The following is a 27,801-nucleotide window of genomic DNA, read 5'->3' on the forward strand; positions in this document are numbered from 1 at the left end:
GGCGCCCCGGGGCGCGCGGCGGGGGCGGGACTTCCGGCTGGCGCCGCCTGCGAAGAGCTCGGCGGCAGGCAGAGACGCGCGGGTGGCCAGCGATGGCCGCGGAGAGGCCAGCTGTGGCCTGGCCCACGGAGGCCGACGGGAGGCGGCGGCCGAAGAGTCGCTCCCTTTGTCCTGGGCATGGTGTGTGTCTCGCGCCTGTTTATCCCGCCGCCTCCTCGGCCGCCGTCACCAATCTGCAAGGTAGGAACGGTCAGCGCGCCTGGGCTGCGGTGGCAATCGGGGTTCGAATCCCGGCCTCGACGTTTCCGCACTGCGTGCAGTTGGGTTGGGGTTACGTCACCTCGCCCGGACTCAGTTTCCTTATCTGCTGTAGTGAAGAGGCGGACCTAGGGACATGGTCAGTGTTCCATCTGTGTTGATTATTAGAGCTAACGGGTGCCCAGAGGCTCAGCCTAACGTCCGTTCATTAAAATTTAATTGACCGCCTACTATGTGCCGATCACTGTATCGGCAGCGAACAGGCGAAAATACCCGCCTCTATTTGGCTGACATTCTAGACTGATGCTGTCCATGAGAAATGTAGTGTTAGTCGCTCAGTCGTGTCTGACTCTGCGACCTCATGGGCTGTAACCCTCCAGTCTTTGCCCATGGGGATTCTCCAGGCAATAATCCTGGAGTGGGTTACCATTTCTTTCTTCAGGGGATCAAGCCTGTGTCTCCTGCACTGCACGCAGATTCTTTACCATCTGAGCCACTAGGGAAGCCCATGAGAAATGTAAGGCAACCACAAATGTTAGCCACATGCATAATTTAAAATTTCTAGTAGCCATGTTAAAAAAAAAAGAAAGAAACAGGTGATGTTAATTTTAATAACGTGTCTTCTTTAACCCAATTTATCTCCAAAATGCTGTTTCAGCCTGTAACTAATGTAAAAATGTATGAGATATTCTTACATTCTTTTTTTTTCCTTTTCTTTTCTCTACATGCCTTTGAAATTTTGTATGTCTTTTACACTCACAGCACATCTGAAGTTGGACTGGCTGTGTTTCAAGGGCTCAGGAGCCGTGGTTACCAACAGCTACAGCATTGAACCATGCAGTGCTAGATACGGAGTCAGGAAAGAAATTAAGTGGATTCCACAGCAAGTGGTAAGACCAAAAAGTAAATTGGGCATGGGGTATGTGGGGGTGGGGGTGGGGGTGGGGGTTGCAGTTTGAAAGAGGGCTGTTGGGAAGGTTGAGAAGGTAAGATTTGCAGAAGGACTCGAAGGAGTCAAGAATACTGAACAAACAATCGTGCTGTTTATTGTTTTGTGCTACTGCTAAGTCGCTTCAGTCGTGTCCGACTCTGTGCGACTGCAGAGACGGCAGTCCTCCAGGCTTCCCTGTCCCTGGGATTCTCCAGACAAGAATACTGAAGTGGGGTGCCATTGCCTTCTCCAATGCATGAAAGTGAAAAGTGAAAATGAAGTCGCTCAGTCATGTCCAACTCCTAGCGACCCCATGGACTGCAGCCTACCAGGCTCCTCTGTTCATGGGATTTTCCAGGCAAAAGTACAGGAGTGGGGTGCCATTGCCTTCTCCATTGTTTTATGCAGTGTTGTCCAATAGAACATTCTGTGCTCATGGGCATTTCTTTTTAATCAACACTGCCAAATTTAATAGCCACGAGCTCTATGTGGCTCTTGGGCACTTGACATGTAGCTGGTAGCACTAAAGAACCGAGCATTTAATGAACTTAATTTTTGTTGTTCAATTGCTAAGTCATGTCCGACTCTTTGCCACCCCCATGACTGCAGTATACCAGTCTCCCGTGTCCATCACTATCTCCTGGAGTTTGCTCAAACTCGTATCCATTGAGTCAGTGATGTTATCTAACCATCTCATCCTCTGCCACCCCCTTCTTCTTTTGCCTTTAATCTTTCCTAGCATCAGAGTCTTTTCCAGTGAAATCAGCTCTTTCCTAAAGTATTGGAGCTTCATGGATCATAGCTTTGTTGTGGTCAAGGGGCTTGTGTTAACGCAATAAAGCTTTGAGCTATGCTGTGCAGGGCCCCCGAAGATGGATGGGTCATCATGGAAATTTCTGACAAAACATGGTCCATTGGAGGAGGGAATGGCAAACCACCCCAGTTTCTTGCCACAAGAACTCCATTAAGTTAATTTTTACTTAATTTAAATTTTGTCATGTAGAGCTCATGGCTTCCATAGTGGATGGCATAGATTTCGTCGAATGGTGACAAGTGCAGTGCTCTGAATTAAGCTATACCTCATGCTGAATGCTTTATGTCGGTTCTACGGAGTGCTCACAATAGCAGTGTAAGAAGAGAGCTACAGTCATTGTCACCATGATGAATAGTGGAGTATTGTGATTGTTCACCTATGGTTTATCATTGCTGTCATTCGTGGACTTGACTTTTTAGAAGAATTTTAGATTCACGGAAATATTGCGCAGAAAGCAGAGTTACCATTTCACCCACACCCACTTTCCCGGACCCTACCGTCTTTCATTAGCAGGACACGTTTGTTACACTGAACGAACCAGGACCGATACATTCTTGTCAACCCTTCTTCATGTTTTGATTTCCTTTGTTTTTACCTAATGTCCTTTTTGTCATCCAGAATCTCATCTAGGATACCACGTTACACTGAGTTGTTTTCTCTCTCTAAAAAGAGATAATTGACATGACATTGCATTAGTTTTGGAGTATACAACATAATGATTTAATGCATGTGTATATTACATAATGACCACCACAATAAGGTGGTTAAAGATTAACATCCATCACCACACTTAGATTTCTTTTTTTCTCTTGTGATGAGAACTTTTAAGATCCAGTCTCTTAGTTGTCCTGTCTCTTTAGTCTCCAAAAAGCTTTGGCATGTTCTCCAACTTTCCTTGATTTGGATCATCTTAATTGTTCTGAGAGACCTGGTCAGATATTTGGTAGGATGCTCCTCTATTGGCATTTGTCTGGTATATTTCTTGTGGTAACCCTGGGATGATGGGTTTGAGGGAGGAAGACCAAAGAGTTAGTAAAGGCCATTTTCATCTTACCATGTCAAGGATACATACAACTGGGGACTTCCCTCGTGGTCCAGTGGTTAAGACACTGTGCCCCCAATTCAGGGGGCATGGGTTTGATCCCTGGTCAGGAAACTAAGATCCCACAGGCGGAGCAGTGAGGCCAAAATAAAAGAAAGTAAGAGAATTCTTTTTTTAAAAAAGGATATGTACTATCAACTTTATTTATGTGTGTTGATATTGGCCTTCATCACCTGGCTAACTTAGTATTTGTTAGGTTTTTCCACTGTAAAGTCACTTTTCCCTTTTTCCTTTGGAAGGAAGTCACTATATGCAGCCCACATAGAGAGTGGACATGTGTGTTCCCTTCCTTAAAGATGGATATCTACATAAATTACTTGGAATCCTTCTGCATGAAAGGCTTACCTCTTCTCCCCCCATTTATTAGTTTATCCAGTCATTTAATTAGATCAGTATAGCTTCCTGAATATTTATTTATACTCTGGATTATAAGCCAATACTACTTTATTTTGCTCAAATTGCTCCAGCATTGGCCACTGGTAGCCCTTTCAGTTGGCTCCTTTGTTTTGTTTTTAATTTATTTATTTTTGGCTGTATTGGGTCTTCATTGAGGGCTTTTCTCTAGTTACAGCGCACAGACTTCTCATTGCAGTGACTTCTCTTGTCCTGGAGCACAGGCTCTAGGGTGTGTGGGCTTCAGTACTTAGGGCTTAATAGTTGTGGCTCTAGAGGCTTAGCTGCTCCTTGGCATATGGGATCTTCCCAAACCAGGGATCCAACCCATGTCTCCTGCATTGGCAGCCAGATTATTTACCACTGGATCACCAGGGAAGCCCTCCTTTGGTTTTTGACACACTCCTATCAATGTGTTTTGTTTGGTGAGTTGTTTTTTTTTTTGCTTGTTTGTTTTTTCTGTAGGACTTCCTTACCTTCTAGCACTGCAAGATGCTGTAGGTTCTTCTCATGTGTATTTCCTGATCCCAGCCTTAGAAGCAGCCGTTTCTCCGAGTCTGGTTCCTCGGATTAGAGCATGGTATTAGAAACCAAGATCTGAACTCGAGGAGTGCTTGTTGCTACTGCAGTGCTGTTTCTTTTAGGTCATCAGTGCTTTGCAGTCGCCTGTAATTCAGCCGGTCTAGGCGCTCAGCCCTGGGGATACGTACAACAACGACCCGACATGCATCCGCCCTCACAGAGCTCAGAGTCAACCTGCGAGGACAGGCTTAGGAGGGGAGCTCTGACACTCCATCGCCGTGCAACCTTGGGCAAGTTGTTTAATTTCTCTGAACTTCAGCCTCCTATTCCACGAAGTGGGGGTGCTTTATGAGGGCACTGTGAGAATGAAATGAAATCACCCACTTTCAGAATCTGTGAAGTAGAACTTGGTAGCAAGTGCTTATTAATTGTAAGAAGAAATGACACAAATAATTTCAACCTGCAGAGGTCCAGAGTGCCAGCAAAGTGTGTAACAGGCAGACCTGACTTCGCCCAGGGGCAGCCAGGGGGGGCCTGCACAGTCATTAGGGTGAGTCACAGGCAAAGGGGAGCAGGACGGTTCAGGCAGCAGGAACAGCAAGCACAAAGGCCCTGAGGCCCATAGGAGCGTGGCACACTTAGGAAAGGCCAGTGACTCATGGGATTGAAAGGGGCATGACACACGGGGCTTGATTGGCCATGGCAAGTTGAGACCCTGTCCTAAGAGCAAGGGAGGTGACTTGTCCAGGTACACGTGTCTAGTAAGGACAGGGATTTGAGTCCAGCCTGCCTGATCTCAGAGATCTTTATTACCCTGATCTGATCTTGAGATAGAAATTCTTTGTTTTGTTTTTTAGTAAGAAGCATGGTTTTGGTTCTTAAGGGTCAGGGTTAGACTACACTCCAGCCACTAAAATTCCTGATTGTTCTTATTGTGCCTCGAAGCACATGCTCTCAGGGTCCATGTGATCAGGATGACTCCATTTGGGTTCCTGCTCGCAAGGACCTTGCTGCTGCAAGAAAGAAGAGGACATGCAGACACCAAGCCCAGGCAGTGTGACAAGGGCCAGGTCCAGAGCACCACCTTTCATGAGGGCAGCACTGGGCTGGAGGGCAGCAGGAGCCAGGGTCTGCCAGCCACAGGAGGGGGAGATGGGGCTTTCACACGTGGACCAGCCAGAGCACAGGTGCAGCTTTGCCTGTGAGGAGGGTTCACGGAGTAGTAGGTGTCTCAAGGAAAGAAGACGATAAGACGGGACTGGCAGGGTGTCTGTCTCTGGCTGTCAAGGACTCTAGAGAGTCAGGCAGAGAAGTTGGGATTTCATCCTGCGGACGAGAAGCCAGCTGACTGCAGCCTGATTCCACCCACACCTTTTTTTTTACACAGCCTGTGAGCTACAAATGATGTTTACATTTTTATTTTATTTATCTTATTTAATTTTTTGACTGCACCACAGGGCACATGGGATCTTAGTTCTCCAGTCAGGGAACCCGTGTCCCCTGCATTGGAAGCATGGGAGCATTTACATTTACAGCGTTTACATTTCTAAATGATTGGAAAAAAACCCAAAAGAATAGCATTTTGTGACATGGGAAAGTGCACCTTCAGCGTCCATCACGTTTACTGGTCCCACGCCCACTCCCGTCGTCTGTGTGTGGCCCACGGCCGCTTTCAGGTTGCAGGAGCAGACGCAGACTTGCTCAGATGGCGGGGGCCTGTACTTCTGCCGTCACTGGTCTGAAATTCTTAATCTTGTGAATGAAGGAGTCCCATATTTTTATCTTGCATTGAGCTCTGAAAATTGTGCAGTCTTAGCAACAGAGACCAGATGGCCCACAAAGCCTAAAAGATTTATTGCGGGGCCCTTTTCAGAAAAAGTAGGCTTGTCTTGCTGTGATGGGCAGAATAACAGCGGTCTCTGGGAACCTGTGAAGATGTCCCCTTACCTAGCAGAAGGGACTCTGCAGATGGGATTAAGTTGAGGATCTGGAGATGGGCAGGCAGTCGTGGATTATCTGTATGAGACCAACATCATCATAGATTCTTATCAGAGGGAGGCAGGAGGGGCAGAGAAGGAGATGTGAAAGTACAAAGAGAGGACAGTGATGCCATTGATGTCTTTGAGGTTGGAGGAGGTGGCCACGAGCCACGGAATGTGGACGGCCTCTAGTGGCCAGAAAATGGATTATCTCCTCCAACTTCCAGGACTGCAGCCCTGCCAGCACCTTGATCTAAGCCCAATAAGACTGAATTCAGACTTGTGACTGCCAGGACTGTCGAATAATAAATGTGCCTCGCTTTAAGCCACCAAGGTTGTAGTAACTCAATACAGCAGTCACAGGGCCCCAGTACTCCTGCCGTAGGCAATGGGCAGCTGAAAGAATCTTTCAGACAGAAAGATTTATTGTTTTTTTAAAATATATGTAGTTTTGATGTGGACCAGCTTTTTTAAAGTCTTTATTAAATTTGTTACAGTATTGCTTCTATTTTATGATTTGGTTTTCTGGCCACAAAGCATGTGGGATCTTAGCTCCCAGAGCAGGGATCAAACCTGTGCCTCCTGTAGTGGAAGTGTGGGGTTTTAACCACTGGACCACTGGAGAAGTCCCCAGCCAAAGAGCATTTTAAATGAGACACTTAATGTGATTCTTTGCTGATTTGTTAGAAGGAAGGGCCCCAGAGCCAGGCGTGGAATGCACACTTCAAAAGAGGGGGTGGGGACTGTGAAGACAGCCCCAGGGAGAGCTAACCAAGCAGGTGTATGACAGGATGTAGAGAGGAGGATTCCAAGTGTCTTAGAAGTGGGATCAGGACTTGGAGACAGTCAGGTGTGGGCAAGGCGGTAGCCCAGTTATTAGGCACAGCAGTGGGGAAGCCATGACACCTGGACCACTTTCAGGGCTCACAGTGTGGGTGGGGGCTATTTTGGGGACATAGAAGTGAGTTTAGGGACCTACCTGGTGGTCCAGTGGTTGAGATTCTGTGCTTCCAGTGCAGTGGGCACAGGTTTGATCCCCGGTTGTGGAACTAAGATCCCACTTGCCTCATAGCTCAGACAAAACAGAAGAGTAATAGGTTTTATTGTCAGGGGAGCCATTTACCAGTCAGCCCCCAAAGAGAGCTGAGGCATCGAAGCGGATCATCCATCCTGAGGATGGAAGTCGAGCAGCCTGGCTTCTGGAAGAAAGAATTTTCCAGCACTGGAGCTCTTTGGGGGCCAAACTTCAGTCTGATTTCATTATTAGTGCTGAGTCGGTGAGTGATGGAAAAAACCAGGAAGCTGTATCGACTTCTTTTTGGACGGTTGAGTTTGTTTTCAGTGGGCAACCCCATTGGAGTTCATGGCCCTGATTACTCCAGAGTTGGAGGAATGGGTAGCCAGGGGTTCCTTCTGGGCGTGGGTCCCCCATGCTTCCTGCTCGTATGCATTTCTGACCCAGGGAACCTGACCTGGAGCAGGCACAGAGCTTACACCCAGGAACTGCCGTGTGATAATCTCCCAAGCCTCTGTTTATTTGTAAAAGATGAGGGGCACCGCCACCTCGAGGACACACATTGAGCAGGGCAGCTGAGGCCCAGGACAACCACCCTGGCACAGGCCCACAAAGGAGATTCTATGCTCAATGCCTGGGAGAACAGGAAGGGAGGTGTCCCCTGCTCGTCCGAAAGGCAAGCTCCCCACACACCACGGCGCAAGATCACATGGGTCAGTGACCTGAGTGAGCTTGGCGAGTGCTGGTTCCCAGAATTCCCTTTCTAGATCTGACCATGCCCCTTCCACTGGGCATTCTTCCAGCAAGAGCAGTAGTGGCATTTTATCTCCCACTGTATCAAAGGTTAGAACAGGCCCTGTGACTCCAATTCCGAGGGTCACTATTGACAGTGATCACTTTCACTTTTCCTGTCACTTCACCCACCTCATTCCTGCCAGTGACCGGGAAGTAGCCACTGTGTCATTTTTTTTCATGTTTAAGATTTCTATTTTCCTTTAAATCCAGCTGTTATTTTTCATGCCATATGTGTTCTCCTTGACCTGTCTCTACGTGTTTTACATGTATGTGTTGGGCTTTTTCCAGTACTTCTTAAAAAAAAATTACACAGAAATTCAGTAGTTTCCAGTGTATCCACAAAGTTGCACAAACCTCACCGCCACCTCATTCCAGCACATTTTCATCACTCCAGAAAGGAACCCCAGGACATCCCTGGAGGTCCAGTGGCTAAGATGCCAAACTCCCAATGCAGTGGGCCTGGGGTTTGAGCCCTGGTCAGGTAACCAGATTTCCACATGCTGCAACTAAAGATCCTATATGCCACAACTAAGATCTGGTGCAGCCAAATAAATAAATAATTTTTTTAAAGGAACCCCCATGCCCTTTGGGGTTCCCTGGTGGCTCAGACGGTAAAGTATACCTGTAGTGTTTGGTCTCTGGGTCAGGAACATCCCCTGGAGTAGGAAATGGCAGCCCACTCCAGTATTCTTGCCTGGAGAATCCCATGGACAGAGAGTCTGGCGGGTGGGCTCCAGGCCGTGGGGTTGTAAAGAGTTGGACACAACTGAGCGACACAACTAACATCATTCATTCATGACCTTTTACAGTCCCTCCCCCAGCCCCTGGCAGCCACTAGTCCACTTTCTGACTCCATGAATTTGCCTGTTCTGATCACTTTATATGAATAGACTCATACAATATGTGGCCTTTTGTGTCTGAACATCATGTCTTCAAAGCTTGTTTCTGTTGTAGCATGATTTAGTACCTCATTCATTTTCAGGGCTGAATAATATTCCATGGTATGTAACTGGACCATGTGTTGATCCGTTCACCCATCGACGGACATTTTGGGGGCTGTTTCTTCACTAAAGCCTTGTGGCTTTAGTGAATCATGCTGCTGTGAACATTTATAGGCAAGTGTCTGATGGGATGTATGTTATTTCTCTTAGGTAGATATCTAGGACTAAAGTGGCTGGCTGACAAGGTAACTTTATGAGAAATCGCCAGACCATTTTCCTCAATCTTTGCTTTGTAAATGAGATGGAGACTTCATGCCTGTCAGTCATTGGCAGGTGCTCCGTTGGCTGTGACCATTCTCCAGCCCTGCTCCTCGTCCAGCATCCCATAGGAAGCAGCTAGGGCCCCTTGGGTTTGCCAAGGTGCCTCCCACCTGCCCCAATGTGCAGGGGCAAGGGTCCCAAGGGTGGGCCCATTATGGGCCTCTGCCCCACCGTGTAACTCCCACATTCCATATAGCAGGAAACCCTCAAACCATTCAGTTCCCCAGATGAAAAATTCAAAAGCACTGCCAGCGGCATCTCTGGGAGCCTTCCACATGGGCTAACCTCTGATCATGCAAGGTTAAGAGTGAGTTGTACCAGGGGAACAAGCCAGGTGTGTTATCAGCTATTAAAAGCTCATGCAAATCGACAAGAACTCAAGGAGCAAAGATCAGCAACAGTTCACCAGGGAAGAAAGAGTCGACAAACCTCAGAATGGCCCTTGGGTGAGAACTGGTTAAGGTGAAACCATTCCAGTGCTGCCAAGACCCGGACACTGGCTCCTCAGGGTGGTAGCTGGGGTTACCAGAAAATTACAAAACCTTCGGAAGCTACTTGCTTAGCATCTTACGAGTTTCATGGTCTGACCCTGTGGTTAAACCACCGACAAGTGTCCTGAGCCCCCAGTGGAAGGGCTGTTCTTACAGCCTTTAAAGAGTAAAAGGTTGGCAGTGATCTGAATGCCGAGTGTTGGCAGCTGGCTTGGGAACTGCTCTAGAAATGGACAGGAGGCCTGCGACCACGTGGAGTAAGAACGCCTCCTGAGCGTGGCCAAGCCTTGTGCGGAGGCAGTTTAATCCTCATCATAAGTCTCTGAGTTGGGTCCTGTTAGATGGACTGAGCAGAATGCAGATGAGAGCAGGGTGGGAGCTGGGGAGAAGGGAGGGGCTGGGGAGATGATTTGCATCGACCATTCTGGGGAAGGAGTACCCAGCTGGGGTGGGGGGTTGTGGGTTCACTGTGGCATCTTTGGGGTGTTACTTCTACTCTTCCAGGCAGGGTGCAGCGGCTTAAGATGCTTGAGCATGGAGAGGAGTGGGCATCCTCAGTGGTATGGTTAAAGTGAGGGCTTCAGGGACTTCCCTGGCGGTCCAGTGGTTAAGACTTTGTGCTTGCTATGCAGGGTACACGGGTTTGATCTTTGGTCCAGGAACTTGGATCCCACATGCCAAAAAAATTTTTTTTAATTAAAAAATAAAATTAAAAAATATTGGCACTTCTCTGGTGTCCAGTGGCTAAGACTCTGCTTACAATGCAGGGCCCAGGTTCAATCCTTAGTTAGGGAACTAGATTCCCACATGCCATGACCGAGTTCTCATGCTGCAACAAAGATCGGAGATCCCGCGTGCTGAAACTAAGGCCTGGTGTGGCCAAATAAATAAAACTAAATAAATACCGAAGTGATGGCTTCAGGCTCACACGGGAGAGGAAAGAAGCAGGGCCCATGCTCACCTTGCTCCAACCCCATCCCCAGGCACCCGGCGATGGGCTGCTGCCTCCCTTAAGGGCGCCCTGCGAGTATGAGTTCACTAGGGCTGCCACAACAAAGCACAGGCCAGGACTTAAGCAACAGACACTCACTTCCTCAGTCCTGCAGGCAGGAAGTCCAGGGTCAAGGTCGGCTTCACTCTGAGGCCTCTCTCCTTAGCTTGCAGATGGCCATCTTCTCCCCGCATCCTTAATGTGGCCTTCCCTCAGTGTCCCTGATTTCCCCACTATAAAAGGACACCAGTCAAACTGGGTTAGACTCATTTTTAACTCCAATTCCTCTTTAAAGGTCCTAAAGCCAAAGATTTAGGTAAAGGCTTCAACATACGGATTTTGGGGAGGATAGTTCAGCCTGGGGAGCATGTGATTCTGCCATACCCACCCTGGGTGTGGGCGGGAGCTCGGGTGGCCCTCATCACACACCGACACTGCCCAGTCTTCCACAGGTCATGGGAATTCTGGGGTCTGGGCTCCCCATTTTCTGGTGGATAGAGCAGACCTGGAACTCCAGTGGGAAGGTGGGGAGCTGGGCCTCAGGAGCTCAGCCTCAGAGGCTGGCCAGTGGGGCGGGGATGGGGAGGCTGGTCATCTCCCCAGACGAGCCCCCGCTTCCCCCCAGGAGTAGGGGTTTTCCTGGGCTCACCCCCAAGGAAGTCCCCCTGAACACATGTTTGCCTCCCCCTCCTCCACTTCTCCAAGCCGTTGTGCTGATGCACTGGGGCTTTCTTTACCCAGGTCCCCACAGCCCTCTCCCCCCACAACCCCTGGTCCTTTCCCGCAGAAGCGCAGTCACTAGGCCTGTTCCAGCACAGGGTCTGGTTAAGTGAAAGTGAGAGTCACTCAGCCATGTCCAGCTCTTTGCTACCCCATGGACTATACAGTCCATAGAATTCTCCAGGCCAGAATACTGGAGTGGGTAACCTTTCCCTTCTCCAAGGGATCTTCCCAACCCAGCGATCAAACCCAGGTCTCCCGCATTGCAGGTGGATTCTTTACCAGCTGAGCCACAAGCAGTCAGCAAACGCGAGCCCTGCCACCCCTCCCTCATCTCCAGCACCCAGTAGGTGTCAAAGTTCTGCTGACCTAGTGAACCAGCAGCCAACCTCTCTCTCGAGGGTCCACTGCAGTAAGACACCAGCCCAGGATTACCATATCTTGGCAGAGCCCACCGTGTCCCCATCCCCCCACCATTAGGCCACCCAAGCTGGGTCCTCTCCTCAGTGTGTGAGATGGGCACCCACTCCTGCCCTGACCCAAGGAGGACCTGTCAGACTCCAGGGGCCCGTAGTTGAGGGATGTCACCAACCTGAGCACAGTGGGGTGTGGGGGTGGCAATAAGGAGCTGGAGGGGACACCCCAGCCCCAACTCACCCCCCCTCCTGTCAAAAGCCCCATCACCTGTCCGCTGTCCCATGGGTGAACCGGCTCGTTCCCCACCCGGTGACCCATCCAGCGTCCTCAGCACACTGCCCACCTCCCTGCCCTTCCTGGTGTGGCAGGGACCAGAGGCCAGAGCAGATAGGGGCTGGGGTGGAGGGTGGGGAGTGAGGGGTGGGGAGGAAGCACTGCTCCCCAGCTGTGTGTCCCTCTCACCCCCAGGGCCTCACATTCCAGAGGTAGGAGTGTTCAACCCTCTCATGGGCTTCCAATCCAGGGCGGGCCAAGGGTCAGGAGGAACCAGAAACTGCTTTTTCCTAGAAAGGTGGGGCAGGGGTAGACAGGCCAAAGGTTACTGAATAGAAACCCTCCATCGGGAGAGAAGGGGAGAAGCTCTTCTGGGTCTGGATAGATAGGACCAGAAAGTGGCCACAGCAGGGCTCCTCCCTGACATTGGGGCCAGAGGATTCTTCCTGTTGGAGACAGGACCGGGCCTTGTAGGATCTGTAGCAGCATTTCTGCCTCCTCAGCTTCCCTCCCGCCGCCACAACTGTGACAATCTCTTCTCTCTCCAGACCTGGGCAGGTGGCCTCTCCACTGGCTTTCTATGCTCATGTTAAGAGCCCTCAGGTCACATCTGGGTCAGGTATTCAGGGAGCCTGCTGTTTTATGTGTCTGGTTCCCTCTGCCTGTTGTTCTCTCTTCCCCCACCCACCCTCCCTTCCTGCCACCTTCCAGAACTGAGCCTGATCTCGGGTGACCTCAGCCTGCAGCGGCTTGAAGCAGGATTTCAGTTCCCAGCCAGAGAATGAAGTCCGGCTGCAGCAGTGAGAGCACTGAATCCTAGCCACCAGACCACCAGGGACCAGGGGCCAGTGACCAAGCCCCTGGCCCGTCAGCTGTGCAGAAATGAGTTTTCACATAGAGACAGAAAGTAGTGAAACAAGTGAAGTGCTTATTAGGAGGAAAAAGGGATACGTGTGGATAGACACACGAGTGGGCTCGGAGAGACTCACGCCCTTGTGGTAATTTGAATCACTTTTATAGGGCATTCTCCTGGGTTTCCTCTGGCCAGCCATCTTGCTTTGTCTGGTTCTGAGCCCGTATTGGGTGATCTCAGTGTCCTCCCGTGTGTGCGTGCACATCTCTTAGCCAAGATGGATTCCAGCAAAGAGGCCTATGGGTAGGCTGACATCACTTACTACGAAGTGGTGCCCTCTCTCTTTTGACCATTTTGCGCATGCATAGTTGGGAAGGTCTCCTTGACTTTGAACAGAGGAATGTGTGGTCTTTTATTTGGACAGGGCCCACCTTCTCTCTTGCTTCTGCTATTCTGGAGTTTTAGTCCACAGAGGACAAACTCTGGCTGCTCAGCCTGGGGCCCATCCGTCTCTTGCCACAAGTCTGCACATCACTTCCCCTGAGGAGTGTTCCCTACCCTCCCTTAGGAGTTTGCCCCCCATGAGTGCTGTGGGAGGCAACAGAATTCCCTTCCCCCAGGATGTCATGTCCTGATGCCCAGAACCTAGGGATACATGGTACTGCACAGCAAGGGGACTCTGCAGGTTGATCAAGTTGAGGCTCTGGACATGAGAGGTGATCCTGGACTATCAGGATGGGCCAGCGTTAATCACAGGGATTCTTACGAAAGGGAGGCAGAAGGGTCCAGGTCAGAGAAGGAGATGTGATGACAGAAACAGAGGTCAGAGACAGGTTAAAAGAGGCCACACTGCTGGGTTTGAAGATGGAGGAAGGGTCCACAAGCCAAGGGATGCAGGTGACTGTGAGAAACTTGGAAAAGGTCTGGGAACTGATTCTCCATGAGAGCCTTCCAGAAGGAACTGCCCTGTCAACACCTTGATTCTAGGACTTCCACCCCGCTGTGACTTAGGAGAATACTGGGAGTCAAGGCTATGGTGGACCAGACCTTCTCAGGCTTAGAACACTGGGGTGGAGAAACAGACACAATGACCAGTTTTTCTCCACAAATTAAGAAAGGTATGCACATAAAGCCACCAAAGTCACAGTCTTTGCTTCTCGTAGCTGACTTTGACAGGCTTCCCATGTTCTCCAACATGTCCTTGGCCAATTCTTTTCCCTTTTCGCTAGGAGAAGACTTTTCTGATTTTTACAGCAAACCTCAAAGGGAAACGGTATGGACCTACCAGAAGCAGAAGATATTAAGAAGAGGTGGCAAGAATATACAGAAGAACTATACAAAAAAGATCTTAATGGCCCAGATAACCATGATGGTATGATCACACCTAGAGCCAGATATTCTGGAATGTGAAGTCAAGTGGGCCTTAGGAAGCATCACTATGAACAAAGCTAGTGGAGGTGATGGAATTCCAGTTGAGCTATTTCAAATCCTAAAAGATGATGCTACTAAAGTACTGCACTCAATATGTCAGCAAATTTGGAAAACTCAGCAGTGGCCACAGGACTGGAAAAGGTCAGTTTTCATTCCAATCCAAAGAAAGGCAATGCCAAAGAATGTTCAAACTACAGCACAATTGCACTCATCTCACATGCTAGCAAGTTCAGTTAGATCGCTCAGTTGTGTCTGACTCTTTGCAACCCCATGGACTGCAGTATGCCAGGCTTCCCTGTCCATCACCAACTCCAGGAGCTTACTCAAACTCATGTCCATTGAGTCTGTGATGCCATCCAACCATCTCATCCTCTGTTGTCCCCTTCTCCTCCTGCCTTCAATCTTATCCAGCATCAGGGTCTTTTCCAGTGAGTCAGTTCTTCGTATCAGGTGGCCAAAGGATTGGAGTTTCAGCTTCAGCATCAGTCCTTCCAATGACTATGCAGGGCTGATTTCCTTTAGGTTGGACTGGTTGGATCTCCTTGCTGTCCAAGGGACTTTCAAGAGTCTTCTCCAACACCACAGTTCAAAAGCATCAATTCTTCAGAGCTCAGCTTCCTTTATGGTCCAACTCTCACCTCCATACATGACTACTGGAGAAACTATATCTTTGACTAGATGGACCTTTGTTGGCAAAGTAATGTCTCTGCTTTTTAATGTGCTGTCTAGGTTGGTCATAACTTTTCTTCCAAGGAGCAAGCATCTTTTAATCTCATGGCTGCATTCACCATCTGCAGTGATTTTGGAGCCCAAAAAAATAAAGTCTGTCACTGTTTCCATTGTTTCCCCATCTATTTGCCATGAAGTGATGGGACCAGATGCCATGATCTTAGTTTTCTGAATGTTGAATTTTAAGCCGGCTTTTTCACTCTTTTCTTTCACTTTCATCAAGAAGCTCTTTAGTTCTTTTTTGATTTCTGCCTTAAGTGTGGTGTCATCTGCATATCTGAGATTATTGATATTTCTCCTGACAATCTTGATTACAGCTTGTGCCTCATCCAGTCCAGCATTTCTCATGATGTACTCTGCATATAAGTTAAATAAGCAGCGTGACAATATACAGCCTTGAGGTACTCCTTTCCTGAGTTGGAACCAATCTGTTGTTCCGTGTCCAGTTCTAACTGTTGCTTCTTGACCTGCATACAGATTTCTCAGGAGGCAGTTCAGGTGGTCTGGTCATCTCTTTAAGAATTTTCCACAGTTTGTTGTGATCCACACAGTCAAAGGCTTTGGCACAGTCAATAAAGCAGAAGTAGATACTTTTCTGGAACTTTCTCACTTTTTTGATGATCCATCAGATGTTGCTAGCAAAGTAATGTTCAAAATTCTCCAAGCCAGGCTTCAACAGTACATGAACCGAGAACTTCCAGATGTTCAAGCTGGATTTAGAAAAGGCAAAGGAAGTTGCCAACATCTGCTGGATCATAGAAAAAGCAAGAGTTCCAGAAAAACATCTACTTCTGCTTTATTGACTATGCCAAAGCCTTTGACTGTGTGGATCACAACAAACCGTGAAAAATTCTTAAAGAGATGGGAATACCAGACCACCTTACCTGCCTCCTGAGAAATCTGTATGCAGGTCAAGAAGCAATAGTTAGAACTGGACATGGAACAACAGACTGGTTCCAAATTGGGAAAGGAGTACTTCGAGGCTGTATATTGTCACACTGCTTATTTAACTTATATGCAGAGTACATCATGCAAAATGCTGGGCTGGATAAGGCACAAGCTGGAATCAAGATTGCCAGGAGAAATATCAATAACCTCACATATGCAGATGACACCACCCTTATGGCAGAAAGCAAAGAAGAACTAAAGAGCCTCTTGATGAAAGTGAAAGAGAGGAGTGAAAAAGCTGGCTTAAAACTCAACATTAAAAAAACGAAGATCATGGCATCTGATCCTATTACTTCATGGCAAATAGATGGGGAAAAAATGGAAACAGTGACAGACTATTTTCCTGGACTCCAAAATCACTGCAGATGGTAACTGCAGCCATGAAATTAAAAGACGCCCCTTGCAAGAAAAGCTATGACCAACCTAGGCAAGTATATTAACAAGCAGAGACAAAGGTCAAGGAGCCACTGTGTATTTTGCTGACAAAGGTCTGTCTAGTCAAAGCTATAGTTTTTTTCCAGTAGTCATGTATGGATATGAGAGTTGGACTATAAAGAAAGCTGAGCTCTGAAGAATTGATGCTTTTGAACTGAAGTGTTGGAGAAGACTCTTGAGAGTCCCTTGGACAGCAAGGAGGTCCAACCAGTCAATCTTAGAGGAAATCAGTCCTGAATAGTCACTGGAAGGACTGATGCTGAAGCTGAAACTCCAATCCTTTGGCCACCTGATTCGAAGAACTGACTCATTGGAAAAGACCCTGATGCTGGGAAAGATTGAAGGCAGGAGGAGAAGGGGAAAACGGGATGAGATGGTTGGATGGCATTAACTGTCTCAATGGACATGATTTTGAGTAAGCTCCAGGAGTTAGTGATGGACGGGAAGCCTGGTGTGCTGCAGTCTATGGGGTTGCAAAGAGTCTGAGATGACTGAGCGAGTGAACTTACTTACTTGAAAGGGAAAATGAGTCTTTAGTTGCAGAATTTCACAGCCAAACAGATATATGATCTTTAAGGCACCTGAAAGCCTTCTGTCAGCAGCTAGAATCCCAACATAGGGTTTGTGTGGCCTCAGCCCTCTCCAAGAGGGACCAGGGCCGAAAACTTGGGAAAACACTCTTGACACAGCAATGATGATCGACACAAAATGGGTTGTATCTCTGAAGCCAAAGGAGGTGACAGTCTTAGGGGAGGGGTGGCGAGGGGCCAAGGGTGAGGGGCCACTGTTAGGCTTCAGTGGGAGCCAGGGCAGGAGTCCAAGTGTGGGAGGTGATGGGGGACAGTGAGGCAGGAGAGTAGAGACACCAGAGAGACTTGAAGGCTGTCCTTGGCATTCCTCCACTGCCCAAAAGGAGTGGCTGTGAAGCAGGCAAGAGGGGATGACAGGTGATGAGAGGAGAGAGGTGATGAGCATACTCATCGTGGGTTTTATTTTCTGTGTTTTATAATGTTTTGACATCTGCCAGCCTTGCTGATCTGGGACAGACTGCCCTTACAGCAATCCTTAGAGATAGCAGGTAACGGAGCGAGCCTTTCCAATGCAGGGCAACCAATCCAGAGCTCAGACTCCAGGCAACTCTGTTGTCAGGCTCTCACACTCCTGGGACGCAAAATCCCCCTGCCCTAGTTCCCCCAGGGAGAGGTATTATACCAGCCAACCGGGGAGAGCCACTCCGCCCCTGGGGCCAGCCGAGAGTGTTCAAACTGGCCAGTCCCAAATCTCTTACCCTGCCTGGCCTGGCCTTCCCCAGGGAAGGCCCTGCTTTCTCCTTGCTCCTTCTGTTTCCCTACTGACTCTGGTGCTTCCCCAAGTTTCCCCGCATGGTGTGTTATGCCCCCTCCTCTTGGGATCTATGAGCAGCAAACTGTCTTCTCTATCACAATTTTTTTTATTTTAATTTTTTTCACTCACAATTTTTAAAAATATTAATCAGCTTTTGGTTGTGCTGGGTCTTTGATGCTATCACGGGCTTTCTTTGGTTGCAGCAAGCAGGGGCTTCTCATTGCTGTGGCTTCTCTTGTTGCACAGAGCATGGGCTCTAGGCACACGGGCTTCAGTAATTACCACTCACGGGCTCTAGAGCACAGGCTCAGTAGTTGTAGCACGTGGGCTTAGTTGCTTCTCAACATGTCAGATCTTCCCAGACTAGGGGTGGAACCTGTGTCCCCTACATTGGCAGGCAGATTCTTAACTACTGGACCACCAGGGAAGTCCCCATTATTGTGATTTCCGTGGGAAGGGTTGAGTGAGGCTGGGTAAGCAGGCTTAGGACTTGCTAGTGTGAATCATTTCAGCAGGCTCTGGGACTAGAGCCTGTCCCTAGTTGTCTATTGCCTGGCCCTGGGGCGACCCGGGCTGGAGAATAGTGACCCTGAGTGTGGGAGCCTGATAGAAGAGGGAGTTAGGGTATGGGCTCTGGACTGGCTGGTTTGCATATGAAAGGTGCCCTTGAAAGGAGGCCATTTACTATCTCTGGGAATCTGCTAGCCCTAGGAGGGGTAGTACCTTCAGAATCAGCAAGTCCCCAGCTGTCAAAACATCAGAATAAAAAAGACATGCTGGGAGCCTAGAGGTTTTTAAAGCAGTGAAATATTCAGTATAACACCATGATGATGGATAAACGTCCTTATACATTTTGTCCAGACATGTAGAATGTACAAGGGCTTCCCTGGTGGCGCTCATGGTAAAGAATCCACCTGCCAATGCAGGAGGTGCAGTTTTGTTCCCTTGGTCGGGAAGATCCCCTGGAGGAGGGCATGGCAACCCATTCTACTATTCTTGCCTGGGAAATCCCATGGGCAGAGGAGCCTGGTGGGCTGCAGTCATGAGACCGCAAAGAGTCGGGCACGACTGGAGTGACCGAGCACATGGAATGTACAACAGCAGGCGTGAACCCAAATGCAGACCCCGGACTTCGGATGATAGTGATTGGTCAGTGTAGGTTCATTGGCAGTAACGAACATGGCCCTGAGATGCAGGCTGTTGATAATGTGGGGCAGGGCATGGATGGGAAATCTCTGTACCTTCTCTCCAATTTTGCTGGGAAAATTAAACTGCCCTTAAAAAGTCAATAGAAAATGAAAGAAAAGAAACAGTGTAAAATTTTGAATTGACTGTGATCTGTGGCTGGAAATGCACTGTCCAGTAAGACAGACACCAGCCACATGTGGCTATTCAGCACTTACAGTGCACTGAAACTTTTCAATGAGCCATGTTTTGAACACTTCCTATGCAAAAAAGGGAAAATATCTCATAAATAATTTTTTTGATTGCATGTTGAAATGATATTATCTTGGCTTGTTGTTGTGTAGTCGCTGGTCATGTCTCTTTTGCAACCCCATGAACAGTAGCCCGCCCAGCTCCTTCCGTCCATGGGATTTCCCCAGGCAGGAATACTGCCATTTCCTCCTCCAGGGGATCTGTCCAACCCAGAGATCAAACCTGTGTCTCCTGCATTAGCAGGCAGATTGTTTACCACTGAGCCACCAGGGAAGCCCATTATCTTGGATGGATAGGGTTAAACAAAATACATTATTTAAAAAAAAGACATGCGTAATACAGTTCCCAAAAAGTACATGTGGAATGAAGGAGTCAGACCTCAACTTGGAATCTGGCTGCCACTTACTTGGCCAGGTAACAACCTCTCCAGACCTCAGATGATTGTTTTTTCCCCTGTCCAGTGGGGATAAATATTAATCCCATTGCATTTGCTGTCACCTCAAGTCATTCTCTTTAGAGGAGCCCAACCCATCCCCGGCATCTTCCTGCCACCTCCAGATTTGAAGTAGTGATGCTTGTCTCCAAGGATCTTGCTTCATAACTTGCTACCTGTCTGCTCTGCACTGCTTACCCAGGGCACCCAGCCTAGTGCCTGGCATACAGTAGGTGTTTGCCACCTGTTTGTTGAATGAATAACAAATGGCCTCAAACAGGTGCTTGATGAGGATCAGTGACATCGCCGTCCCCCTTCCTGGCTGGGAGACATCTGCTTGCTCACTCCAGTCACCCCTGGGAATGTGGCCGGTATGTAACAGGTACCCAGAGACCTATGTGGAAGGGCTGAGTGGAGCTCAGCATCCTCAAAGTAAAAATTGTTCGTTTGTGTCCAACTCTGCGACCCCATGGAATTCTCCAGGCCAGAATACTGGAGTGGGTAGCCTTTCCCTTCTCCTGGCGATCTTGATCGAACCCAGGTCCCCCACATTGCAGGCAGATTCTTTACCAGCTGAGCCACAAGGGAAGCCCAAGAGTACTGGAGTAGGTAGCCTATCCCTTCTCCAGCGGATCTTCCCTACCCAGGAATTGAACTGGGGTCTCCTGCATTGCAGGAAGTTTCTTTACCAACTGAGCTATCAGGGAAGCCCCAGCATCTTCAAAGAGGGACTCATACCCATATGGGACCCTCTCCTCAGGACCCACCGCCCTCCCTCCCCGCATCACCCTTGCCCCAGCTGCCCCAGCCCCCACATGTTCAGTAGGTGTAGGAGAAACACAAGGACTGAGGCCACAGCCAGTGGTGGTAGCCTGAGTACCCTGCCCAGGTCCCCTGGAACACAGAGGCAGCTGGTCGGTCTGGGGAGGGAAGCCCTTCAAATCTGACTTTTCAGGAGGCAGGCCAACCACATGGGGAACACAGTAAAATGGGTCACACAAGGAACTAAGTCCCTGAAAGTCAGGCCAGAGGCTTGCAAGCCATCCTTAAAAACAAAACAAACAAAAAAAAAATAGCACTTTTCCTTCCTTCCTCCAGTTGCCTGGCAACCACTGTACATCTGGACCAGAGTGAGAGGCAGCTGGGTACAACCGGAGCCCAGGCCTGGCAGACAGGATACCCGGGGTCTGGTGTGTGGAGTCAGGATGGTGGGGGGTGGGGTGGGGACGGCATCCCAGGGGCTTCTCTCAGAGGCCACCTGAACCAGGACCCGGAGGCACCAAAGGTTCAGGAGGCAGGCAGCATGGGGAGTTGGAGGTGGAGGTGTGGTGCAAAAGCAACTGCAGGAGGCCCTCCACCCAGGATCCTTCCTGATGAGCCCAGGCCTCTGCTCAGTGGCCTTCCCTCCATTAGGAGATGGCCCCCTTTCCTTCACAGTATTTAAGAAATAAAAGTTGGATTTTCCTGGCCAAAGAATAAAAAATAAAAAGGGTCTCTGAGACCCTCAGTCTCCTCTGTAAAATTGGTCAACTGTTAGGAGCACCTGGGAGGTCTTCCAGCAGAGAAATGAGTGAGCCGGGTACCCAGACCCCCGAGAGGAGCTCACTCCAAAGGCAGTGGTTGGTATTTCCCTTCACCCAGCCACCTGGCTGCCCCATTCTGCAGTCCGGCCATCCGAGAGGTGCACTGAGCTGTGCCCCTGCCCCCTACCGCTCACCCTGCACTGCATCCTGTCCTGCGGACCCTGGGGTGTGGTCAGTCCCTGAATTTGGCTCAGCTGCAGGCTGGCGGTGACTCACAACGGCCTCATGCTCAGAGCTGGGGACTGGGGAGCAGGAGGCGGCTTTGTCCTCTGCGCTGTGTTCACACATGCAGAGAAGAGGGTCCCCTCGCTGGGGACAGTTTACCCTAACCACCTCCGGGAGCTGCGGGAACATAGGCCTCCCCTTGCTCAGCTGAGCCCTGACCGTGGAGGTCTGGCCCCACAATCAGCAACTGCGATCCTCGAAACTCCAGGTCTCCACCCAGGGGCCTTAGTCCTGAAGCATCTTGTCCGCCGCTCAGACACTTGAGAGCAAAAACTCCTGCCTGCCCTGCGTGCTGGTTCCTCAGACCCCTTGCTCCCTTTTAAGGCTGCTGGTGGGACCAACTGTGAGCGGTGGGGAGGTGGGCTTGCTCACGGGGAACCTCCGCCCCTACTGAGTAACGCCACGTCTTGGCCGCTGCCCGCCGACCGGGCAGGCAGGGACGGTAGGCCTTAGCGGAGAGGCTGACCCCGGCCCGCCACGCCGCGTCCCCAAGCCCGCAGCCACGCGGAACCGCGTCCTGGACCAGCCTCACCTACTCCGGGAGAGGGAGCGGCCACGGCCACCGGCGCAGGACCGCTGGTCTCCGGGCCTCTGAGTCCGTAAGCACCGCCCTGGTCTCAGCCCCAGTCAGAAAGCCCCGCCTCGGCGCTCAGTGTGCAAATCAAGGCCCGGCACCTGCACCAAGCCCCACCCATTTAGCCACCCGACCGGGCCCAGGGAGTTGGTGAGGGGCCCCGCCAGGGTCTCCTGGTGGAGCTGGAGAGATGAGAAAGGGGTAGAGAGTGTCATAAATGCTCCGAACGGTCTATATAGTTAAGGAAGTCGACAATAAAAAGTTACAGACGATCAGCTGTGAGGTTTCTGCAGAGTCCCCTTCCCCACTACCTGCTCCTCCACCCCCACGGCCCCCACCCTCACCCCCCTGTTCCGGGTGGACCACGCTGACCCTGGAAAAAAAGAAACTCCTTCTAGGTGGGTGCCTGCTGGCGTGGTTTCCTGGAGTTCCCGCTTTTCTTCCAAAACCAGAACATTATTGTGGTCCTTATTCTCAAGATGATAATCGGGGAAATTCAAGTTGCATATATTGCACTGTTAAAGATTATAGAGAGAGAGAGAGAGAGAGAGGTCATTGTGGCTAATACATGAGTTAACCTCAATTTTATTATTATTTTTAGGCCATGGCACTCACCTTGAGGGGATCTGAGATTCCTCACCAAGGATCGAACCCCAGGTCCCCTGCATTGAGAGCTGGAGTCTTAACCACTGGACCACCAGGGAAGTCCCCCTGTTAACTTAAATTTGATGCTAACTAAAAAAGCCTGTTTGTGGCTTATCAACCTACATTGTACATCTGCTTTACTTAAAGAAGAGGATGCACTGACCAGAAGTCAAGGATGTCCATGTTCAAAATAAAGATTAAAGTCCTTGCTGGGATGCCAGTTCTGGTCCTCCTCTGATAATAAGACTTACTTCACAGGTGCCAAGGTCATACTGACTCGCCTCAAACGTGGTCTGTTCTGAGACCTTGAAGAAATGTCTCCCTGACTTGTTTGACATTCTTTGTTCTGACAAGACACAAAACTACGCTGAAAACCCTGCTTCTTTGGAGCAGTTTCACAGAGTAATCTGGAAAGCAGGCTTCTGGGCTAGCCCTCAGTCTGGCTCAAAACTCTTTTTTTGATTATCGTTTATTATTATTTTTTTGCATGAGACATTACCTATTGAAAGTGTACCATTCCATGCTGTTTACTATATTCACAGAGTCCCTCGACCACCACCACCATCTAATTTCAGAGCAAAAAGAAATCTGTACCATTCCTTTTAACCTCATCCCCATTCTCCCCTCCTCCCAGCCTATGGCGACAGCTGATTTTACTTTCTGTTTCTGTGGGTTTGCCTGTTCTCAAAAAACAGGGCTTTTCTGTGACACAATAAGTCACCCCACTGTATGGAAGAAGAGAAAAATGGGATAAAGTCAAGGCCCCACGGGCACAGGTGGCTGGGGAGTGGGGAGAAGAGATGAAGGCTCTCCCCTGCTCTAGGCAGCCTGAGTCCTGCCTGTGGGAAGCCAGGGTCCACCTTGAGATGCAGCAAGAAAGGAGCCAGGAGAATGAGGAGAAAAGGCCCTTCAGGGAGAAAGCCAGGGTGCTGGCTAAGGGGCCTGGAGGGGGAGAAGGTGAACCTTCAAGGGGGCTGGCTAAGGTCAAGGCTGGGTCTGTCCACCTGCATCCGTCCACCTCTCACCCTCATCCAAGCAAGTTAGTTGAAGGTATCATTTCCTGCCCAGTTCTTTGATTTGGATCCTTTTGCCCCTGGCCCCCAACTTCCGCCAAGTGCATCATGACATTGGAGAGAAGAGCTAGAAAAATGGAGAGAAGAGAGGAGGGTAAGGCTGGAGGGAGAAGCCAGGAGGTGAAGTGGGAGGGGAGGCAGGGAGGAGGAGGGAGGGCGGAGCGGCAGGGTGGGGTTCCATCTATAAAGGGTGAAGCCTGCTGGCCTGGCAGGCAGGAGAGCTCAGGTTCACTCCTGCAGGCGCCAGCCCCAGGGACACCATAGGCTTTGGTGAGTCCTCCCTGAGATCGGCAGCAGGTCCCTGCAGCACTTGTCCCCATCCCATGCCACCTGCCTCCCTTGCAGGGGGCCCTGGCTTGAGATGGGGGTGCTCCTGGTGCCTGCCGCTGTCCATGTTGGGTCCTCATCATCCACCCACCTGCTCTCCCCAGTTAATCCTCAAGGTAGGTGCCAGAAGGGGAGGACCAGCCTGCACTATGAATCCGTGGCTCCTGGTCTGCCTGGTGGCCTGCTTCGCAGTTGCCTGGGGTCCCACTGTCCACGCTCAAGGTACTGCCTCAGTTCATCCCTCCCTCCTCCTCTGGAGTCCCCTCTCCCCATCTTTCCTTTGCCTCCCACTATCAATGTGCTTCTCCCCTCCTCCAGAAACCTCCCCTGATCCCACCAGCACTGAATCCATTCTCTGATGGACAGCTCCCCCACCAGGCATGCAAAAACGCCCACCATTTGTGCAGCTCCTTGGAGGTGATGGTCCTCAGCCTCTCCTTCCAGAGCCCCTGGGTGCCTCCCCCACAGTCCATGACCCAAGGCATCCCTCCAAACTCCAGCCAGCCCAGGAACTATGGGGAACAGACGGCTCCATGGCTGCTTACCGCCTAGGACACATTGCAGTGACCTGAGCCTGCAAACGGAGTGTTGAGATCAGAGCCTGGGAGCCCAGTGAAAATGGGTCTCCATCTTGGCTTCCCCCACCCAGGCTACCTGTGTGGTCTGGCCTTTATGAACCCCATTTTTTTCATCTGCCAAGTGAGGTTCCAAATTCCCACTGCAGAGATGGGACATGAGGATCCAATTGGATACTCCTGGCCCAGTGCCTGGCAGCTACTATGATAACCATTACTGCTATTAACGGGGAATTCTTCTCCTCCTCTCCCGAGATTAGGCACTTGATATTGGGGACCAAAGTTCATTCCGGATGCCCCCCCCCACCCAGTGTCCCTCAGCTCTGCCACTGTTTTCTCCATCCCTGTGGGCCTGAGGAGGCAGCTGAGCCCCAGCAGGTAGCCAAGCAGAACCTCTGGCAAATGGAAGCCCCATGGCCCCACCCACCTGCCCCACCTGCCCCTCATTAGGTCTGAGAGGCCCTAGCCCTGCCCCAGCAGACCTTAGCCTTTGCCCAGGATGGGGCTGGGCCTCATTCTCATTGTCCTCTAATAAGAGGCCTTCAGGAGCCAGGCCCAACCTGGGCCCTTTGATCCTTCGGGTAGAGTTGCCCCCCAGCCCCAGGGAGCTTCCTGCCTGGCACTGCAATACCGTCCATCTGACTCCACTGCTCCTTGCTTTCTGGGTCAAGGTGGGGATAGAGGGAGCCTTCAAGTCCTCCCTGAGTCCCTCCCAGAAGTCAGATGTGGCCCCTGGAGGCAGGGATTGGCAGAGGGATGGATCCCAGAGGAACTTGAAGGTCCAGCACTGTCTCCATATTAATTCATCCTTTGCTCATCCCACCCTCTCATCCTCCTTGATACTTCTGGCACCAGGTTGGCACCTCCACCTCCAACCACGCCCCCTCCTTTTCTCAAGGCATTGCACCCACTCCTTGCCCTCTGCACCGGAGCAGGAGTGGAAATGGCCTTGGTCGATTTATTTTGCGGTCTTGGGCCCTTCCCAGCTGGGGCCTGTGGGGCCCTCTCCAACTCCTACCAGCTGTCCCTTTGTCAAGGGCCAAAGATGAGCCCAACGGCCACCTCACTGTCTATGCTGTCCCTGGGCCTTCACAGTGCCTAGAAGGGTTGCAGTGTGCGCGCGGATAACTACGTCTGTGGGCATCCCTGCAGAGCGCATGCGCGGCCGCACACCTCAGTTGGGGCATCCCTGCAGGGCACCTGTGAAACCGCAGGGCGCATACGTAGCCGCACATGCGCGTAGGTGCCATGTCTGTGGACGGCCCTGCAGAGTGCATGCGCCGCCGTACATGCACGTGCTCAGACTTGAGCCTATGGGCCGCTGTGTGGTCGCAGGTGCCTTTGAGGACTGCTGCTTGGCCTACCACCGCCGAGCCCGGCTATCCTTGCTGCGGCATGCCCAGAGTTACCATCGCCAGGACGTGAGTGGGAGCTGCAACCTGCCTGCTGTGATGTGAGTGGGACCGCGGGGGAGTCCGTGGGGGCTGTCACACAACTTTCCTCTCCACTTACATCCTCACCTGGGCATCCCCATCCCTGCAGATTCTTCTTACCCCAGAAAAACAAGATGGTGTGCGGGAGGCCAGGGGACAGGTGGGTTCGGGCTTGGATGAAGATTTTGGATGCCCGGAAAAACAGCCAGTACCACCACGGCACCAGGAGAAACTTCCAAGGTGGGTGAGACCCCAGGCCAGCATCTAAGAAGTCCATCCTCCCAGCTGCAGACCCTGAACTTCTCAACCCTCGAAGGAGGGGACAACAGCCAAGTCCCTGACAGCTGCCTCCACCCCAAAGAGAGCCAGGGGCGGGTGAGTGGGAGGCTGAAGGAATGTGCAGCATTTTAAGTCAAGACACTTTCAATAGCTAGAGATGGAAAAATTCAAGAAAATAGGAAACTCATTGGCTCAAATAACCAGCCAACATGAGGCTTCAGGTTTGGGTGGATCCAGGTGCTCAAAAGGTATAGGTGGACTCTTTTTCTATTTCTCTTGCCTTCTGACAGTCCCTCACTCTGGGGTGAGGAAATTGAGCTCTGGAACCTCAACACTTCCATTGTCAAGGTTTAGCGGCCCCACCAGAAACAACAAGAGGAAAACTTCTCTCCTGTCAACTGCTAATCCAGGTTGATTCTTGGTCACGTGATCACCCCTCCCCTCGCGCCTCCGTCCAGCCCCAACTCCACCCCATCACTGCTGTGAGGAATGAGGGGTCTCTGATCAGCCTCACAGGTTCACATGGGCAGGTCCTAGGGGGCTGATCATTACCCTGCCCTGTCCAGAGGGGCTTCGGCAGGGTAATGAAATGCCAGGCATGTGAACCAAAAGCTGCAGGGCCCCCCTCACTCCACTCCAGTCCTCCTCACCCGCCAACACCTCTGATCCCTCCAGCGGGACCGTGAGCCCACACTACTCCAGGATCTACCCACACAAGATGGGCTGGACCTCTCTCTGCCACAGTCATCACTCTGCGGCCTTGACTGCCCCAGCCCCTCTATCCTTCAGGACAAATCTCAACCCCCATCCCTGAGGCTGCGCCGGGTCCCTCCTTGTCACCCCTGCCACCTCCTGCTCCTCCAGCGACTGGAACCAGGGAGCCCTGTTACTTCAAGCCCCGCGCCTGCTCCAGACACGAGTCACACCTGCCTGGGTAACCATTCTCGGAAAGAACCATCACGATCGTTGCCTGCCTGCGGGGACACACCTACCCTCATCCCTCTGGGTCCTTGCAGAGCTTCAGGTTTCTCCCAGGACATGCTTCTAAAACTTTTAAATAAACTGTTGGTAGGACGCCATGCTTGTCTCTGTCACCTTTCATTATGGGGTGCGAACCTCCAGCCTGTGTTGAAACCCACACGATGCCCTCCGACCACAGGATTTGTGCTTTTAGGCTGGAAGGGCCAAGCACTGGTATGAGTGGCTCTGTGTGAGTCCAGCCTTGTGCTTCCCAGTGGCAGCCTTGAGCACATCACCCTTTCTTCCTTTCTCATCACTGGGGTCAGCATGCTAGCTCTACCCAGACCCCTGGGCTGTAGTGAGACTGGGTGATGGACAGAGTTCTCTGCACACTCTGATGCGACCCAGAGGTTCCTGATAAGTCAGGACTGGAATAAGTACAGAGCCCTGTAGCCAGGCACGAGTGACTGCTCTGCAGAAGGCAGAGCCACACACTGGGGTCCTGGGTCTCTCACCCAGACTCGAGCCACCCAACTGTGCAGCCTCCTTTTCCA

General features: G+C 50.8%; 1 protein-coding gene across 2 annotated transcripts; it reads left to right on the forward strand.

Moving 5' to 3' along the window:
• Nucleotides 1-30: 30 nt before the first annotated feature.
• On the forward strand, nt 31-27,359 carry CCL25 (C-C motif chemokine ligand 25). Of its 2 annotated transcripts, none has more exons than XM_070373774.1 (7): nt 31-240; nt 1,021-1,148; nt 24,105-24,222; nt 25,911-26,028; nt 26,118-26,248; nt 26,578-26,697; nt 27,077-27,359. In XM_070373774.1, exons 1-7 carry the CDS (start codon nt 93-95, stop codon nt 27,223-27,225), a joined length of 912 nt encoding a protein of 303 aa, XP_070229875.1. In that variant the 5' UTR covers nt 31-92; the 3' UTR covers nt 27,226-27,359. The 2 variants fall into 2 exon arrangements, with proteins under 2 accessions (XP_070229875.1, XP_070229876.1); XM_070373775.1 differs by having other exon boundaries at nt 26,963-27,219.
• The last annotated feature ends 442 nt before the right edge of the window (nt 27,360-27,801 follow it).

Source organism: Bos mutus, chromosome 7 (assembly GCF_027580195.1).
Source record: "Bos mutus isolate GX-2022 chromosome 7, NWIPB_WYAK_1.1, whole genome shotgun sequence".
NCBI classification, from domain to species: Eukaryota; Metazoa; Chordata; class Mammalia; order Artiodactyla; family Bovidae; genus Bos; species Bos mutus.